Raw genomic sequence first — 18,625 nt, 5'->3', positions numbered from 1 at the left:
TCTAATCATACTCAATAATGACTATATATATTTGGAGAAAAAGACAGGGAGAAAGAGGTGACCAGGTGGGCTCACTAAATTCCATTGTTGAGGTCTCAGAGTCATGGTCTTCGAATCGCACTCTGGAGGTGCGTCTGTCCAGGAAGGACATGAACCGGCGGAGTTCCAAGGCTACCATCCTTGCAATGCTGCTCTGCCGAGTAATTGGGTGATCCAGTGTATCGAAGATGGCAAGGATAAGGGCACTTCTGGACACCACTACTCTCCCACACGAGCCAGCAAGGAATGGAAGGACGGCCGTCTTTAGTGAGGTAATGGATGGCACAGTGTCATTTGAGGTGACCAGTGCTTGCAAAAGTCCTATTTCCCCCTGTACACTCCATTGCAATAAGGAGCTATGGAGAGCCAGACATCTCAGGACTCAGAATGCCCATCCACAGCCTGTGAACCTATTCAACGCCACAGATACTCATAGGCCTTACACTGTATGGCTGCCCCCTGAAGGGTGGTCCCCTCCCATGCCACGGGGGCTGCAGGGGTATGTGTTACACCCTTGTTCGATACTGCAACAGACAGAGGTCACTGCTGATTGTCCTGGGCTTGCCGTGCTTAATATTTCTCCTGATGGCTTACAGGAGATTATTGACATGGCAGTGGTGGCGGCCTTTCAGGTACAGGTTCTACACCCAAGGCAGGTCTTGGTGAGGAGGAGGGATTGAATAACAAGATCCTGTACCTCAAAGAGAGAAATTGTCCCAGTTTTCCCACCGGTCAGAGGTAGGTACCTGCATACGGAAATACTCATATTACCTTGCTCCAGATACATCTGTGGATCCTAAAGAATCTTTTGGATTCTATGGGTTGCCACCACTTCATACTCTGCCAGTTCACAAAGCAATCAATGAATGACCTTTTGACCTGGAAATTGAAAAACGTCGATAAGCCTAGTTTCCCGAAGTTCCTGTGGCTTCGTGACTCATTTTACAGTTTTGACTCAAACTTTCTTCAGCCTGCGAAAGTTAACTTCTTGCTGGCTAGCATGTTACCTTCATTAGCAATTGAAGACTATTTGCCTTCAGATCTAATTGACAACAAGGGGGAGGGGCTATCAAGAAGGCATATGCTGCCTTCAGCTTTCATTTTGAAAGATGCATATGCAGCACAAGCCCTTTTGATGGGTTTTCAGGTTCTTTATGATGGAATTCAGAACGGAATGGACTGAGCTTTTAGGTATCGCTGAACATGTGGTTTCTATCTTGCAATATATATTTAATGGTTTGTTTACTGCTGCGCCTTCTTTGGGAGCTGTCACAGCTCAATGTCACCACAATAAATACGACCATTTTAACTGAAGCCTACTTACCCATCCTTTATATCTCATCCTTCATTTTGTCCTAAAGATTTTGGGCCATATTTGGATGAACTGCTGAAACAATATGCTGAATATAAGAAGTTGTTGAAGTATCTAAGGTACTAGCAACCCAGCTGACTTTCTTACTTATTTTCTTGCTCGGGACAACAACAGCACTTTCTGAATCAGCATGGATTTGCAAGGCCGACGTCACTTTCGCGCTTGGGCGGAACTATCTTGTCAAGTCATACCATCAGCTTTTACCATTCTGCTACTCCACAAGACCTCACTATGCGGATTCTACTTTGGGTCTGGTAAGGGGTCGACTATTTCTAATTTCTCAGTTTAATAATTAGTGATCTCACATTCAAGATAAATGGGCCTCACAAATATTTACATACGTATATCAACTGAAATACGTTCTTGCCCCTCCATCTTCACAGCTTGATGGCATATCTATGCTGGCAGGGGGTCGGAAAGCAGAGGTTACTGATTGCATGCTTGCACCAATGTACGTTGTCCAAAGGAAGAATGTAGTGATTCCAGTGCCGGACAAGAGTGGTACAGGGATCTATTTAATCCTGTCTGCGATGAGGAACTATCCAGAGATATCTGTACTATTCTGGACTTGAAAGTGGTCAATCCATTCATGTCAACATATCTCTTCCGACACACATTCACCTTCTAGCCCTTGGTGTTTTTCTAACCACTCTGGACTTGCAGAGGGCCTGTTTGTTCCATCCCTGTGCTTCACCTGTCAACTGTTTTTAGGTCGAGCCTGAGCCAGCGCGCAAGCTCTGCGAGGCTTCTTGTAAGTACTCTAAACTACTGTGTGTGGGTCTGACTCCTCCCACGCACAGAATTTGGCTTTTCCGTGTGTCTTTCAATAATGAAAGCACGCAAATGGCTAAAGGCGGGTTTAAGTCCCACCTCTTTAAGTCGATGTTCACTCCCACTTGGGAGCGAGCAGCGGCGCGCAGGGTGGCAGCTGCATTCCTCGTGGGCCAGGTTACCGTGCTTTCTCTTTCACTTGCAATCATTTTCCTGCCTGTTTTTTTAAAACAGCCCGGCACCCCGGACTTCATCATTAGCATTCGCTTGTTTGCTTTGTTGCTGGACTTGTTCTTATTCCATGGGTATTTCTCAAATGTGTGCACTACGTGTCAGCTTTCTGTGCCTGCCCTGTTTGGATCACACCTTTCAAAGTGCACCTCCTCTCAATAGGATTTCTTTTCATCCGTCTTTATTATTGGCCACCTGCCCTCGAGGAAATTGAAGGGCCTTCGCAAAAAGGGAAGTTGTAGGACCTTCGCAAAAAAATGAAAGGCGAGTAAGTAAGCCACTTTTCCCCCAAAAGATGGCTGTTCTCTTCCCAGAAACGTTTTTTCTTGCACAGGCTACTTTAGATAGGCAATGTTGCGGTTTGTGTTAGGTCTGAAGTGCAACGTACCACAATACTTGGCATTTATTTCTTCAGAGTTGTTTTACCTCTATTTATCTACCTTTAATACTTGTTAATAAGATCAATTTTGCCCTTGGTATGACACTTTTCCTTCACCCTTTTTGGTCATTGTTTTTAAACAAACAATCTCTAGTTCTCGCTTGTTTTCTTGTAGCCGCCCTGAGAGGAGAAGTGTCTGAGGCTGTAGCAGTTCAGGAACAGAGTTGTTCACGCTGAGCCCATGTGTGACCTTGGGCTAAGTTACACCGCAGGTTAGCCACCACACATTTTGGGAAGAATATCACTCGGTGTCTCAAGTTAGGAGATTGCAACCAGAGGTGGTTTCATGCCATTAAAAGACTGCTGGCAAAATAATGCTACATCTGGAGAATACCAGTGCACATCAGTAGATTATTCCAGAGCCAATGCGTGCACATTCCAAACTTTTGAATTCTTTAAAACAAACTGAAAAGTTGTATGACAGACAAAGCTTTCCGCAGTATTTTTTTGGGCAATTGAATTAAATTGGAATTATCTAGTGCTTACTACCCCAAAAAGGTGTTGATACGCTTTATGTCTTTTTCGCTCCCTAGTTACGGTGAACCCAAGTATTGGATCATTGCCTCCAATGCCTCCGTTTAGATGGTTGTGAAATTGCTCTTCAATCCCTAGCAGCACAGCACCCGGGATAAAGTGCTGCATGGCTAAACACTTATAAGGTCCCAAAGGTGAGACCTATTGGCTATGCCAATGCTTGTTTTACAGGTCTCTGGGTAAAAGGGCATCTTTCCAATTACTCCAAGTACACCTTCTATCACAAATGCAATCAAGTGCAACCTCCTGATCCAGAAATACTACCTTTGAGTGCCAACGCCTGGGCTTTCATGAAACATGTGGAGGGCATGAGACAAAAGCAAACCAACCCTCCAAAGTCTGCTCTTTGGTAAAACCTGGCAAAAATATACTTGTTACTGTGCTTTTACGGACAAACTGGAAGGAGAGAGAAGAAACGCAGAGCAGGAATTTGAGGAGGAAAGCAGAACACGGAGGAGAGAGCAAGAAAACAAATCCACTCCCATGGAGTGCTCAACGAATAGGAAGTTCCTTGATGCAAGCTGTGGAAGTATACAAGTCCTACAATCAGAAGAATGGTAAATAAGCTATGTTGCAGGGAAAGGACAAGCACAGGGGGAAGGCATGCTGCTGAATAAGAAGCAAAAGGAGAGTGACATGAAAACCAAGAAAAGAGAAAAATGGGCAGACCTCAGGCCCACTGAGTATTGTCATTGTGCACAATCAGTCGTTTTGACAATAGACAACTATAAGCGTCCTCTAAGCGAGCCAAATATCTATTGTACCTACAATGAAAAGCATTGGGAATGATTTTCATAAAACATGGAAGAGGTGTGACAGTTCTTGTACATCTTTTTCATCATTCTTCCGTTTTGAGAAAATCTGCGCACCAGTCTTTGCAGAAGAAGCAGAAAAGGAAGAGCAAATGAGGTCAAAGAAATATGTAGACCTTGATAATTGGGTTGCCATCTTGGATTTGCCAAACATGAGAAATATAAAGATTCTGATGGGAAAAGGCAATTGGTTTTCCCTTAGTGCAATGAGACATTTTCAGATCCTCACCGGTCTAGCAATTAGAGGGATCTGATCAGAGCAATCTAACTGAATGGCCATGGCTGAAAATTCCTTACCCGATAGCAATCGCAGGATAAAAAGTACATAAGCTTGTGTCCTTGAAAAAGGGTGAACGCACAGGTGCTAAAGCAGCATCCCCTGACCTCAGCAATGATTGAGAGGGACCTCCCAAAGTGACTGATACTGTCCTCCAGCTCTGAATGGAAAAAAACATACTTCACACTTTGTGATTTGCAAACGCACAGCACACAGGCGAATCCTGCAAGGCACCTCTGTGCTGGATTTTTGGGGGTGGACTGTGGAAACACTTGTGTGACTTGTGGTACTACTAGTTTTGGGGGGGCAGGGGGGCTGCAGAACCTAGGCTAGGCCCTGTGCCACGAGGCAGCCGCACAGCTTCCAATGTGTAATGATGCTTAGGAGCAGGGCCTGACCAGGACCTAGGTTGCATGAGATGGGGGCTGGTGTTGGGCCCATCAATACTCCGGTTCCTGCATCCAGAAGGTGTTGCGCACCTCTGAAGGTTAAGATAAAAGGTTAAGATAAAAGGAAAAATAGGTTTTGGCCTGGGACTTAAGATAACTATTTTGTGTTTGGTTGTGATTCTTTTGAAAGGGCAAGACTTATTAACAAGGAAGTTTGCCAGAGAGGCTGAATCACTGCCCCATATTGTATGCTGTAGCAGGCGGAAGAAAAATGTGACTGACACAATAACTGACTAATGGATTAAGAGGACAGAGCACAAGTCCCTATAGATAAACAAACTTTTGGCAAAATCAAAAAGTCTGTCTAACGTGGACCTATAAAATTAAATATGGCTAAGCAAGAACTTGGGAATTTCAGTGGCTCATGTCTACTGCAAAGTAGGGATATTTAGTCTATAAAAAAAATGGTTTGTCTATTTTTAGCAGCCGAATCCTAAAAACACCGTGGTAAATTAGGTCAGCAGTAGGACTGAAGTTCTCACAAAATAACACTATTATAAAAGCAGAAGTAGGGATACTTTCATCCAGACAACTGTAGTAAGGTTGTGAACTTCACTCAGTGAAAATTTTACTATGGCATTTTATGTAAACATGGTTTGTATATCACTGCATTTTGAGATCTAGCAAGCTCATCTGAGGAAGTATTTCAGTAAGAATGGAGGTTTCTCTTATGGGGGGGGGGGGGGGGAGGCAGTACTGTGTGCTTTTTAAGGTTTGAGCTTTTGACACCTTCCAAAAGCAGAAGGGGAAACACATTGAGGTTGGCGGCCATGTCCACATGCCTGAAGTTGGAATATTCATATTTTCCACTCTCCTGGGGAAAACATACAACTTTCATAGACCCAAAAATAGGACTCCAATAATAATAAAAACTGCATTGTGATTGGGACACTTCTGCATATACCTTGTGCGGTCCAAATGTTTAAAAAATGTCCACTGCAAGTCCCACAGCTTGAATTTTGTAATTGCAATCTGGAGCACAACCAAGTACTGATTCCTTGCCCAGTGTGCTTCCACTGCTGGCCCTTTCGGAGCTACTTTGTTCTTTAGTAGCAGCACTTCATAAGAGAGCATATGTTGGAGGCAGTCTCCCATCCCACGTCCCGGTCCACAAGGTTGCTTATCCACTCCCAACCAGTTGCTTTGGCCCTGCCACCACCACCTCCCAAATTGTTGCTTGCCCCATCCCACCTGCTTCCCTCACTGGTCAACTCATAGCACTTGTTTTTCTAACTTTCAGCCATGCGGCAGTACAACATGGTGAAAAGACTGACAACGCCAATAGCTCTTGGACTGCCAAAACCTATTGGCTTTGCCAATGCTTGCTCTTTTAGTTTCAGCACTCCATAAGAGAGCACGTGTTTGGAGGCTATCTCTCCTCCCACGTCCCGGTCCACAAGGTTGTTTTTACCCCTCCAAGCATGTTGCTTGGTCCATTCCACCATCCGCCTCCCAAATTGTTACTCGTCTCATCCCACCAGATTCCCTCACTAGCCACCTCTCAGTGCCATTTTTAGGTCTCGCCTGAGCAAGAGCATGCGCTGCTCTGGCGAGACATTTAGTAAGTGGGTTTTTAAAGTGCTACCCACATGCTTTTTCCGGCCACCAGCTTGCTGTTACGCGCACAAGCGCGGGCGACGTGCACAGCTGCCATCTGGCTTTATCGTGTGAACCCGATCGTGATCACTTTAGCGGCGCACGTGCACACAACTCCCAGGGTTCTTTTCACGCACGCACCACTCGAGTGCTTGTTTTTCTTTTAGCGCGCGCGCACACAACTCTCGCTTCTCTCCCCCCCTCCTCCACCACCACAAATCGCCACCACCAATCGCCGCCGCCATCGCCGCCGCCGCCGCCACCACCACCACCACCAATCGCGTCTCGCCTCATGCGCGCGAGCGGCCGCCAATGCTGGTTTCAACTTACATTCTTTCCCAAACTGAATACGTTCAGAGCCAGTGACCGGAGTTCAGGGGTGAATTTGCGCATCCATAAAAGCGGTTTGCATGGCATTGGACTTTCCTGAGCATTAACGTGACTCATAGCTGCCAAGGTTTCAGATTGCTATGTGTGACAGTTTCATAATTTCAGAGAAATTATGAGTGACATTTTAACGACTATGAGTAACAGTCTTGCGCGCAAAATCATGCTATGAAGACTAAGAAAACAAATATAAAAAATTACACCCTTTTCAGCTACAGCAGTCGGAAAGAATGATTAAATGTCTTCCATTTATGAGCTCATGCCTAAGTAAATATAATTAGAATTGTACAAATTAATGCTCTGAACTGTAGCTCAGAAACAATTTTTTTGCAGATGTGTGTTTTTTTTAGGCTTGTGCTTCTGGGTGGTGAATGCTACAAGCCTGCACAAGACACTCAGCTATGGAAAGCCACGCCATTTGGCAGTGAGATAGTGCAGACCTTCTGCTTGCGCATCAGTGTCTTTATTCCCTGCCTGAAAATGAGCTCATCTGCCCAGCCCCGCACTCGCAGACAGTGGCACCAGCTAACACACCAGAAGGCTATCACAGACCTAGTTCTGCCTCTCTGTGATGATCTATGTGCAGCCGCGCTGACTGTCATTTGTTGCACCGACTAGAACCACCAGTCCACTGTGACTGCGCGCTATGGCTAGCGCAAAACAAAAACCAAATCAAATGTCAACAAGCAGGCACTCACTTTACTTGATGAGCAGCAATAGCAGGCCGCCTGGTCGTTAGATCCGCAACGACTACTGGCCAAGGCAAACGCCGGCCAGCATAAGTCTGAGGCTCAGGGGGCCTGGCTGCACAGGGCGTGGAATAGCAAGGTGGGTCGGTTCCGGTCGCGGCAGGGTCAATGATACCACGGCACAACGCAGCGCAAGCAGCGCTGATATTTCCCCTGCAGTCAGCCTTAAACACCATGAACTGCATCACCTGCCTGGCGCCACCGCGGATGGCAGCCGGACGTCCCGCCTAGTGTGGATGAAAAATTCAAGCTGACCCGAGTCGCACAGACCCACTTACTCTCACGTCAGTCATGATCATTAATATATCAAAAAGCAGGCGGCCGGCAGTGTCGGGTGAATACTAGAAGAATTACATTGTTTATTTGTAGCACTAGCAGCTAGAGTTGCAGACTGTGAGCAAGCTCGTCCCTCTGGGAGCAGGGCACGGTGAGCTGCAATTTCAGCTTCATTTTAAGCTTATTATGCGAATGATTACTAGCGCTGTGACTCCACCTTGACAGCAGAGATGCTATTATGCGTGACTTAACATTTCAGTGCGGTGATGCGGACCACCACACTGAAATGCGTTAGTCTAACGCCCGATGCGTGATACTTGGCAGAGCTGATGACTCTGTGGGCTAAGTTTTTATTCTGAGTTTCGACACCAGTATATTACAGTTGCTGTTTGACTTTTTGGTGCCTGTTGAACACTTTGCATGTGAATACTAAGGCATTATGGGACTAGCAGTCCCGCTTGTTTTGACATGCTGCTCACGGGTCGACGTCAGGGTTTCACATCACACGTTAGGTGTCATATTTCTTTTGTCAGTCTGATGTTGCTTTCGAACTTTGGCCCCATTTGTGCCTGCATGTGTATATTTAACTCAGCACTGACCAGCCTTGCCTTTCATTCCAACCGCAAGTGAGATTTATGGGCCCAGCCTCGAGTGGTTTAAAGGTTATCAAAGGGATTAAGTGTATTCATTTTTATCTCACTAGCGCTTTATGTTTACACAGCATGCTTTTTGTTTTTGAGTGTTACAAGAAAGAGGTTTGCGCAATTCTTTTTAATATGTGACAATTATAGTAGATGTTCTATCACATTGAAAAAAGATACATTTCCAACACGATTGCCAATTGTACTATTGTGCATGTATATTTTAGTGGTCTGACAATGCATTAAGCATGTAATTGATTTATATTATTGCACTTGCATTTTTATTTATTGTTTTCAGTTATGTTTGTGACCACTAAATATACCCAGGTAATTATGTGTGAATGCATTAGCGTGCACTTTTTCATAGTATGTACCTTTTTAAATTAGAAACATGAAATGTTTTCTATGTCTATGACGGTGACATTGCAAAAATGGTTACAGAACAAGCATTGGCATAGCCAATAGGTCTCGCCTTTGGGACCTTATAAGTGTTTAGCCATGCAACAGTTCATGTTGTTGCACCAAGGATATTGTGCTGAATAACTAAACACTTATAAGGTCCAAAAGGCGAGACCTATTGGCTATGCCGATGCTTGTTTCTAAGTGTTAGCCACGCTGCTGTACAACATGGCTGAAAGACATTGACAAAGCCAACAGCTCTCACATAGGAACAAACTATTGGCTTTGCCAAGTATTGCTCTTTTATGGGGACCCAAAGGAGAGCTCTCGGTGCTAATGCGATATGATCAAAGCACTTCAATCCCAACAGGCAATTCGGGAGTGAGTGAAATGGTTGAAGACCATTACAAAACATTACCACTTCCAAGACAAATGACTTTTTTTTTGAGAGGTCAACCAGAGGTGGGTTTCCTTTTAGCAGTCATACACGTGGACCTCTGCAGTTGTAGGCATTTATCAAGCACTTCAGAGCACATATTAGATCATCTTTAATGAACTACGCACGTAAACAATGGCTTTCAGACTCGGCGGAATTGTCAGGATTGAAAAGTAAATTTGAGGTTTAGCACCATTCGTAAATAGGCACATACTATATTAATAACAAAATAAATACTACATATAATATTGTCAAAGAAGGGCCCCACGAGTGTGTACTTTATGAATGAGATCTTGGAAGAGGTGGGTCAGATTACAAGACTTTAAAAATATTTTGCAATACATCACCTTCAGCAGGTGGAGCTGTCCTCAGTCAGTTCCAGGCACTGTATCCCTGCTGCAATGAATTCCTATGGAAATGTTCCTGATGCAAGGGATGAAGGATCCTGAAAGTGCTCAATGATGCTGTGGGTGCAATGTGGCCATCCTGCGGCTACTCCTTGGTCCACGAAGGGCGGACGGTGGTGGTGATCCCATCCCTCGAAGTCCTCCCAGTGCTGGTATGAGTCCAGTGCCTCTGGGCTACCAGTCCCCCAGTATCGTGGCCACGGTCAAATCCTTCCCTGGGTGATTACTCTGCTTCTGGGTGACCAAGCAGCACTCCGACGACTCTCTCTGGCTCAGTTAACTCAGGTGCAACTTTGAGTGTAGGGTCCTGATCTCTGGTGCTGCATAGTGGCTGCTTGAAGAATCTCGACTACCAACTTGCCCCAGCAGGCTTCTCAGGTGTTGTTGCCCTAGGACGTGAACAGGAGGTCAGACAACTGACCCTAGGAGTCTCTTGGCTTTGGTTGTGCTATGGAGATGACCTCTCCACCAGCAGGACACAGTAGGCACAGTTCCTCTTTTTTGCTAGCCACCAGGTTCAGCAGGCGCAGTCCACGATGGTGTAGTCTCTCGTTGCCAGTTCCAAAGTGCAGCAGGGCAGTCCTTTTTCAGTTCCAGTCCAGATCCGAGTTCTTGGTGCCAAGTGTGCCCTATTTATGCTCAGAAAAGACTCAATTCTTCCAGTAAAATACACAAGGGCCCGCAGAATTTGAGACAGTCACCATGGTTTACCCTCAACCTACTAATACTGAAGAAGCACTGTAACAATTAAAAAAGGAAATTGAGGAGGCATTATCAGAAAGCGAGTAGGATAGATTACCAGGAAGCAATCAGACTTACTCCGAGAATAGAAATGCCCAGGCAACCCACTATTCCACTAAGCATGAGAATGCATCAAACTCACATTGGGAGATATTCTCAATTCTTAAAATTATTAGTGGAGGTGAGATCTGTCCACCCACACCTAGAACCCTCAACTATCTGCTGCAATGAGTTAGCCTCGTTCTTACCAAAGAGGATTTCAGACATTTTTTTTTTTTTCTCCAGGTAAAGCTATGTCCTTTATAGTTTCTTTCCCGTTAATCTGACAAGATGTCAGCCTTTCAGCCTTTTCCCCGATTTCGCACAAACAACTCTTGACCTTGCTCAGCCAAGTGAAGTCAGGATCTCCATTTGACTCAGATCCCCTCCACATCTTGGCTCAGGGTCCAGTGATTATTTCTCAAGTTCTACTACAATTAGTGAACTTGTCAGGCATAGTCCCCCAAAAATGGAAACATTAGTAGTCAAACCCTGGCTGAAAAAAACTAATCTTGAACCATCGTGCCTGGGTAACTGTAGGCCCATCTCCCTGTTGCCAGGCATATCCAAACTGGAGAAACATGTTGGCCACCATCTCTCCATGTTCCTAGAATCTAAATCTTCTCTGCTACACCCAAACTGGATTCAGACCATTACATGGTACTGAGATTGCACTGCTAGCCGTAACTTAAGGCCGGAGACAAATTCTTAATCAGGGTAGCTCAGCGGCAGCCACTCTCCTGGACGTCAGCGTAACCTTCGACACAGTGGATTTGTCGAAAGGCTTGCAGAAGTAGGGATAGGTGACCATGCGCTGCAATGGCTTATATCCTTCAAGGACAGAACTTTTAGGTGTGGGACACAGAATGTTTTTTCGATATAAGGTGGAGTACCTCAGAGCTCCATAATAAGTCCAACTTTGTTTAACATTTACCTGCACCCCCTTGGAAAACTAATTCAATCTTTTGGCCGGTCTACAGTGTCATATGCTGATGATACGCAATTAGTTGTATCGATTGCTCCAGAACAAGGAACTTACTGCAACCAACTTTTCCCCTATCTTAATAAGGTAGCCAACTGGATGGCCAACGGCTCCCTCATACTAAACGGGGACAAGACGGAGCTTATGCTACTAGGAAATAATAAAGTTGAGAGAGAGCATCTCCCTTAGCCGGAGTGCATAGGAGCTGCTCCAACTCAAAAAACAAAAACAAAATAAAAAGTCTGGGCATCTGGTTAGATGACAGACTTACAACGGAAGTACAGACCAACCCACTAGCTGCAAAATGCTTCAGCACTCTCAGACTCCTGAGGAAAGTGCTAGATCTTCTGCCCCATCTGGCACAGAGACTCGTCATCCAGGCCCCGATTATCTCTCAACTTGATGACAGGAATCCCCTATATTTAGGGTCTCCTCACTATGTCAAGAAAAGGCTACAAACTATTCAACGCTGCTGCTTGTCTCCTCTACAAAATCCTAAGGCACCGATCAACAAGGAGGGCCCTGGCTGAACTTCATTGGTTACCTATAGAGCAACGAGTTCAATATAAATGCTGTGCATCACCTACAGGACTTTTTACAGGAAGGGGCCTCAAATTCTTTATGCTCTGGTTGAACCTTAAAACCCAGGCTAATCTCAAAGGTCCTCTTCTCTTTCTCTTGTAACAATATCCCGTATCTATAGATCCAGATTGGGCAGGTGCTCCATTAAACATCTGGCATCTAGACTTGTGAACTCCTTGCCTCTCAAATTGTGTCAGATGGACTCAGAATTGGCCTTCAGGAAAGCTTTGAAGACGTGGCTTTTCTCTAATCTTTCTTCGCTTAGATCTTAGCTGGGCTGTCTTGTGATCTGCTGGCTTGATTCAGCGCTGAGAAGCCTCCGGGTAGCCATGCGCTCTACAAATAGACTAGACTAGCTTAGATTTGCTCTTCAAAGGTGGCTTCAGCTTTGAGGCTCGCCTTCTGAGCCAACACCCATGTGGCTTCCTGCAGAAAGGAGGCAACACCTCTTTCCTGTGCAGACCCCTATAGTCTCCTTTCCTGGGATTGGTTAGCACATCTCACTCGGAGAGCAGAATGTTGTATAGGGTTCGAGCTCCTTGTGTAACCGTTAAGGGCACAGGAGGTTGAGGGCAACAAAGTGGCAACTTTTTAAAAGTTGCACACTGTGCTTTGTTACATTAATTTCGACTTGAGAATTTAGCCAGGCTTAATGTAATGAGTTGTTTGAAAACTTGGAGTACCAACTTTGGTTGCACCGCTCAGGAGTTAGCACAGTTAAGGGGTCAGCATGTAACACTACTCTCAAATGGGGCGAACAATTCTTTCCATAGGAAAAACTACAATTTTGCGTTTTTACTGCCAGAACACACAAAATAGATGTTCTGCCCATGAAGTGTGCTGTACCCTGCCTTAGAGCTCAGTAGGTCTGCCATAGGGGTGATTTTAACATGTTTCAAAGGGACATTTGACCGTGCCATGACTTATAATGGCAAAGTCGGGCTAGCAGTTCGAAACTGCTCTTCCAGTCTGCAATGGCGGACTGGGAGACTTGCTTTAACTTTGTCACACCCAGGGTAGCACAACCAGTGCTGCAATCCCTGGGGTGACTCAAGCTTACAGGCTCTGGGTACCATATACTAGTGGCGTACAAATAAGTTAGTCTAAGCCAATTGGGTATAGCCAATGTAACATACACGTTTGGGGAACAGGGCAGTGGCACAGAGGCCTGGCTAGCAGGCCTCAGTGGACTCAGAGTCGAAAAACTAGCATCAGTCAAAAAAAAACCTGGGGTGACCATACAAAACAAAAAGAGGCATTTCCTTACAGTCACTCATTTATTCATTCACTTGAATCACTCATCCACTCGCTCATTCAGTAAGTTACTCAACCATCATACTGCTGCTCAAATGTCCACTCAATCACCTACTGAATAGCATAGTCACACAACCCCACACTCATATAATCAGTCAATCAATCAGGATTTCTAAAGCGCGGCTAATATTCTTTTGAGACATCCCAAAGTGTCTATCTTAAGAAGATCATTAATGACCCAAAATCCGCATCATGGGTGAGTTCGGTGTAGCACCAAAGAGAGAATTTGGCAGTTGTGATATCTTTACTTTTTCAAGCATAATCAGACATCCTCATCAACATGTCAATGTGATGGCACAAGTTTAAGCTGATGCAAATTACATTTGTCCATTTTACCCAATTAGTCAGCACCAATGGATAAATGAGATCTTGCGAGAAATCAGTGTTCAAATTGGGGCAAATTGGGGAACAAGGGTTAGGATGCATCTATCGTTCAGGGCAGTTCGTATATAGGGCTTGCTGAAGAAACACGTGGGGATCGAAACTACTGTGCCTTATGATAGCTGTGATAATAATGAATTGATCATGGCTATTTTCGTTATAATTTAATGTTTATTGTAGTTAAAATGTTGTTATTTCTTTTGTGTCATACACTGCATTCCATATTTTTTGTAGCTAATATCCAAACAAAGTCTTTTTGAACTGAAGTCATTAGTGTTTTCATATGTCGTCTGTGGTGCTCTTTGTATCATAGCTGAGGTGTATGTAGGGGGTGAAACTATGGTTGCTTACCTCTCTATTAATTGGCAAATGTTAGTGTGCTTTTTATCTTAGACATAATGTCACTTCAAACTTTAAAGAAGCACTTATATTTTTATATGCGGTTTTGTTTGTGGAATCAGTAGGTAATCATAACATTCCTTTAACATTTTTTTCTTTCGAACAAAAACTGTGCAGTAGACAAAACACAAAAACAAAAAAGTACCCCCCCAAAAAAATACTCAAAAGGGACAACTTGGGGTAAGACTTGAAAATTATCAACTGCCAACTAAAATAGAGCAGCTAGATCTTGAATAATATTGTAAGTACAAACAAAGACTAGCAGCACAACCCAACGACAGACAAAATACCAATGTCTAATAGGAGGAACATATTGAAGGCTTAGTCCAAGACAGCCTCTCTTACTTAACCTTTACTGATCATGTTTCACAAAGTGCACAGCAATCAGCATCTCTAATGCAAACCACAATGGGTGAATGAAAAAGCTCACCGACAGTGGTGGAATCCTATTACATCCGAACACAACGCTGAGACCTTGAATGCCCACACCCCTCTCTGTAAACCGTATGTACAAAGTCAGAAAAGTAATAGGTTGAAATCTCGGAATATGGAGAAGGAACACACTATGGGATGTTACACCTGAACCCAATGCAAATTCAATCCTCTGGTTATCCAACAAAACCTACCCTTCACACTTATTCTGTTGCAGACCACAACATTTTTTTAAACGTACCTTCTTTTTGCTGGCTACGCTGCTCTACACTGTGAATGAAGGGCTGAATTCAGAATAACCCCAATGTGATAGCTTGGCTCTTCAGCCCCTGGACTTCCCTTCTACTTTCCATTCCCCCTCTTTATTTCATTTTTCTTTATCTCTGCCTGGCAAAATTCAGTTTAGGAAAAGTAAGAAGGGGCATAAACTCTGGATTAAAAACAGACATTTGCTGGGGGTTGAAATAAATAACATATTTGGGAAGTACAAGGGTCTATAAGGCATACATTCAAAATCCTGCGAGACACACAAACAGGGGCTGGATGCCCACCTTATTCTTTAAAGTCCCAGGTCTTTTGCCAAGGTATACACTCCTCGAAAGCCTCATCGAATGGCAAAACAAACCCTGCGCACACACCCGGAAGTGATAATACTGTCACCACCGTTGTAAGGTGCAGTATTACCCCCAGAATCCCGTTTTGCAGCATATATTAGAGGCCTAAGTTTTGGTACTTCCATTGCCATGTGCTTGCATTCTGATGTCGGTGGTCATCACTCCTAAGGTGCTACAATGCAGCATTACTCTCAATTTGAGGAGTGGTACAAATGTTTTAGACACAGCATTACACTTTTTACAAGTACTGCAGTCTTGTAAAAGAGGATAGGTGCTACACAGGAGTCACTTGTAGTAAAATATTCACCTCTAAGAGTGGTGGCACTAACTACCTTCTTCAAAGCATTAGGGAAACAAGATTGAAGTCAATTTGCTGCCCTTCGCCTTTTAATTCTCACACTCACAGACTTCTGAAATAATTGAACAACAAAAACCAAGGAGTACCTGTGTGGTGGGATGCATGGCACAGAGACAACAGGAGCAGCAGCACGCTTTTCTGCTAGGATTTTTCTTGCTTTTTTCATTTTAATCCTCGACTTTGCTTTCGCTTTTTTGACTTTTTCTGAGCTCCAGCTTTTGCCATCTTCTTCGTCCTCATCATCCTCTTCCTCCTCTTCACTGTGAGAGAGGTCAGGAAGCTTGCGAACGGATCCAGGAGGTGTATGAATGTCACAGTAGGCAGTTTTGCGCACACTGAAAGAAGTGCCATTGGCCCCCGTCTCACGCACAGGCTCCATTTTCATGTAGAGACCGGCTTGTTGCGCGCATGTGACATGGAAGGCAGTGTAACAGTTTGCTTTGTGGCACTGAATGCAGGCTCCCGAACCGCGTTGCTTACAAATGTAACAGGTGAGCTTCCACCTTGCCGGTGGGATATGTTCGATACTATCAATGGGTTCCAGAAACACAGTGTTGGCAAAACAAACCTCGGGGATCCAAAGAGCACAGACCACATGCGCCCAGCGCCCATCGTCTGTCTGTTTGAAAGCACCACCCTTATTTGGGCACAAGGCACAGTCCACTGCCCTGGAAGGGGACTGAAGGCATCTCCTGCAGAGCCACTGTCCTTCTGGGATGTAGGGCACACCATAACACTCCTGGTGCACAGCCAGGTTGCACATGTCACAGAAGAGAATGACGTTGCTGTTTTGGCATTCCCCATCATTGCAGATACAACAAACTGCATCTTCGTCAATGAGGGAATTTGGATCGCCCTTATTATGGCTTTCGAAGTACGATTCCTTCTCCAATCTATCCATCAGGTACTCAAATATCTCCTGCGGGATGGGGTTCACCCCTTCGGTCTTCCTTCGGTCATTCATAATGTCCAGCCAAATGTAGTCCTCCTCATCCATGTCGTACTCCACATCCTCATCAAGCTCCTCTGCAGACTTCTCAATGTATCTAAGAAGCAAGAACAACAGATCACATTTAGACATAGGCTCAGGAGAAGGCATTGAACAGTACCCTTCTGCCTTATTCGTGACAGCACAAGGGAAGCACAACATACAACAGAATATGGATTTATCTCGCCTTCAACAGCTCTTTGAAACACCATGCTACGTAAGGATTCAATTGTGCGTCCCCCTATCAGGAGCCACTTCCACTCCAACAGAGCTTCAAGCTAGAGGAAAAGAAAATACTCAAGATGGGAACTATTACTGGTATCCTTATTACATGGTTTGCCCAGACAGGACATGTAACTTCCTTGCGACGTGATCGTGTACCAAGAAAGAGAAACACAAAAAATGCACTATTTAATAAATAAAATAAGAATCTTAATTGAGTGTAAACGTTCTGCTTTTATTAGAAAAAAGGTTGAGATGCAGTAGTGGTTTGGAGCATAAACTTTTCAACATTGAGCAGAGTACAAGAGGGACATTGGGGGTCAGAAAAGGCACGATTCACTTAATTGCACTATTTGATTTACTCCTCAGTATGTGTATATGGGAGGAATAGATACTACCGTGGGGTCATAAAGGTACCAAGTAATACATATAGGTAGAAATATTTAAAAGTGATTATATATATATATATATATATATATTAATACGCATTACCAAACATTTTACTCCTTAATCAATTTAAACACACGCATGGGAAAAGGTGAAAGGAAAAATAATATACCATCTCTTTTGCAGGGTGCGACTGCAAAGCATTAGGCCGATAGTTTTCAACTGGGGCTTATTAGAGCCATGGGCAAACAGCTGCTCAGTAGTTCTAAAGTGTGTTAAAAGTCGGAGCTAAAACAGCCATTCCTTTTCTCCAAACTGTTCCCATTTTTAGATGATAAAACCTAGGAGATAGAAGTGACTAACATACAAAGAAATCTCTCCATAATAATTTCTATCCTTTCAAAAATTAAGGCATAACAGATTTCCAGAAAGGCATGCATTGCAACGGAATGCGTTGTACCGACATACAACCACCCCGCTCTGGAAAATATAAATCCTTGGCTCTTATGCGGACAACTTGGAAGTCAGTGTTGCCTCATTTGTTTTGAATGCAGAATATTCCCTTTCCACTGCTTCCTTCGAACACTTTGGCTGAAACAAAGCTGCTGCTTTGGTGACAATAGGCCTAATTTTTGAAAGATGTTTTCTCTGAAATCGAGCTGATGAAATGAGAAGGAAATCTAGATAAGACATGGTAAAATCCACTTAAAAACGTGTGCGCCACTAAAGGTTTTGAATTCAGATTACAAGCCATTGTTCTTACCATATGATGCATCGGTGTCATGACCAGGGTACCGAGAAAAAACAAAACTGTGGCAAAAGGGCTTTACACATGGAACCTGCTATACTAGCAACAGAAGCCGTTATCTGCTGCATACTTTGCAGATTCTACATTAAAAACTTTTTTAGCTCAAAGGGGTTAAAAGTTATTAATACCGATGCAGACTGGTTGCAATGCGGCACCAGGCACTTTACAGAAATGAACTGGTCACCATCTGCTGATGGCAGTAATCAGCCCTATAAAGAGGGGGCAATATTGCCACAGAGCATTAATATTACCATCTGATATGCTTTGGATGTGGGTGGCGGGCTCATGTCTGCAGCAGGGATTACAAAATGTCAATAATTAAATGCAATTCAATTATGTGGAGAGAATGCTCCCGTTTTTGTCAATTCTATTTCCTTACTAAAACAATTTCATATTAATCTCACAGGCAGTATTATCAAAGCTGCAGCTATTTCACCAAGGTACAGGGATCCAAGAAGAACCCTAACATGGTCCAGTCCATCCCTTTTTAACCCCTTCGGTGCTCATGACGGAATGGTTCCGTCATGACCCACGGTTGAGCTGTGCTCATGACGGAACCATTC

The 18,625-nt window shown here is 44.1% G+C and overlaps 1 protein-coding gene across 2 annotated transcripts in view; it reads right to left on the bottom strand.

The window, feature by feature from the left end:
• BRPF1 (bromodomain and PHD finger containing 1) overlaps positions 1-18,625 on the bottom strand; it is a 282,053-nt gene that overhangs the window by 237,288 nt on the left and 26,140 nt on the right. For both annotated transcript variants that reach the window (XM_085624272.1, XM_085624271.1), the window contains exon 3: positions 15,744-16,703. In XM_085624272.1, the coding sequence (XP_085480398.1) occupies positions 15,744-16,703 (960 nt within the window). The remainder of the gene's footprint in view (positions 1-15,743; positions 16,704-18,625) is intronic.

Source organism: Triturus cristatus, chromosome 9 (assembly GCF_964204655.1).
Source record: "Triturus cristatus chromosome 9, aTriCri1.1, whole genome shotgun sequence".
Taxonomy (NCBI): Eukaryota; Metazoa; Chordata; class Amphibia; order Caudata; family Salamandridae; genus Triturus; species Triturus cristatus.
The sequence above is the reverse complement of the archived record's forward strand: the minus strand, read 5'-3'. Positions and strand labels throughout refer to the sequence as shown.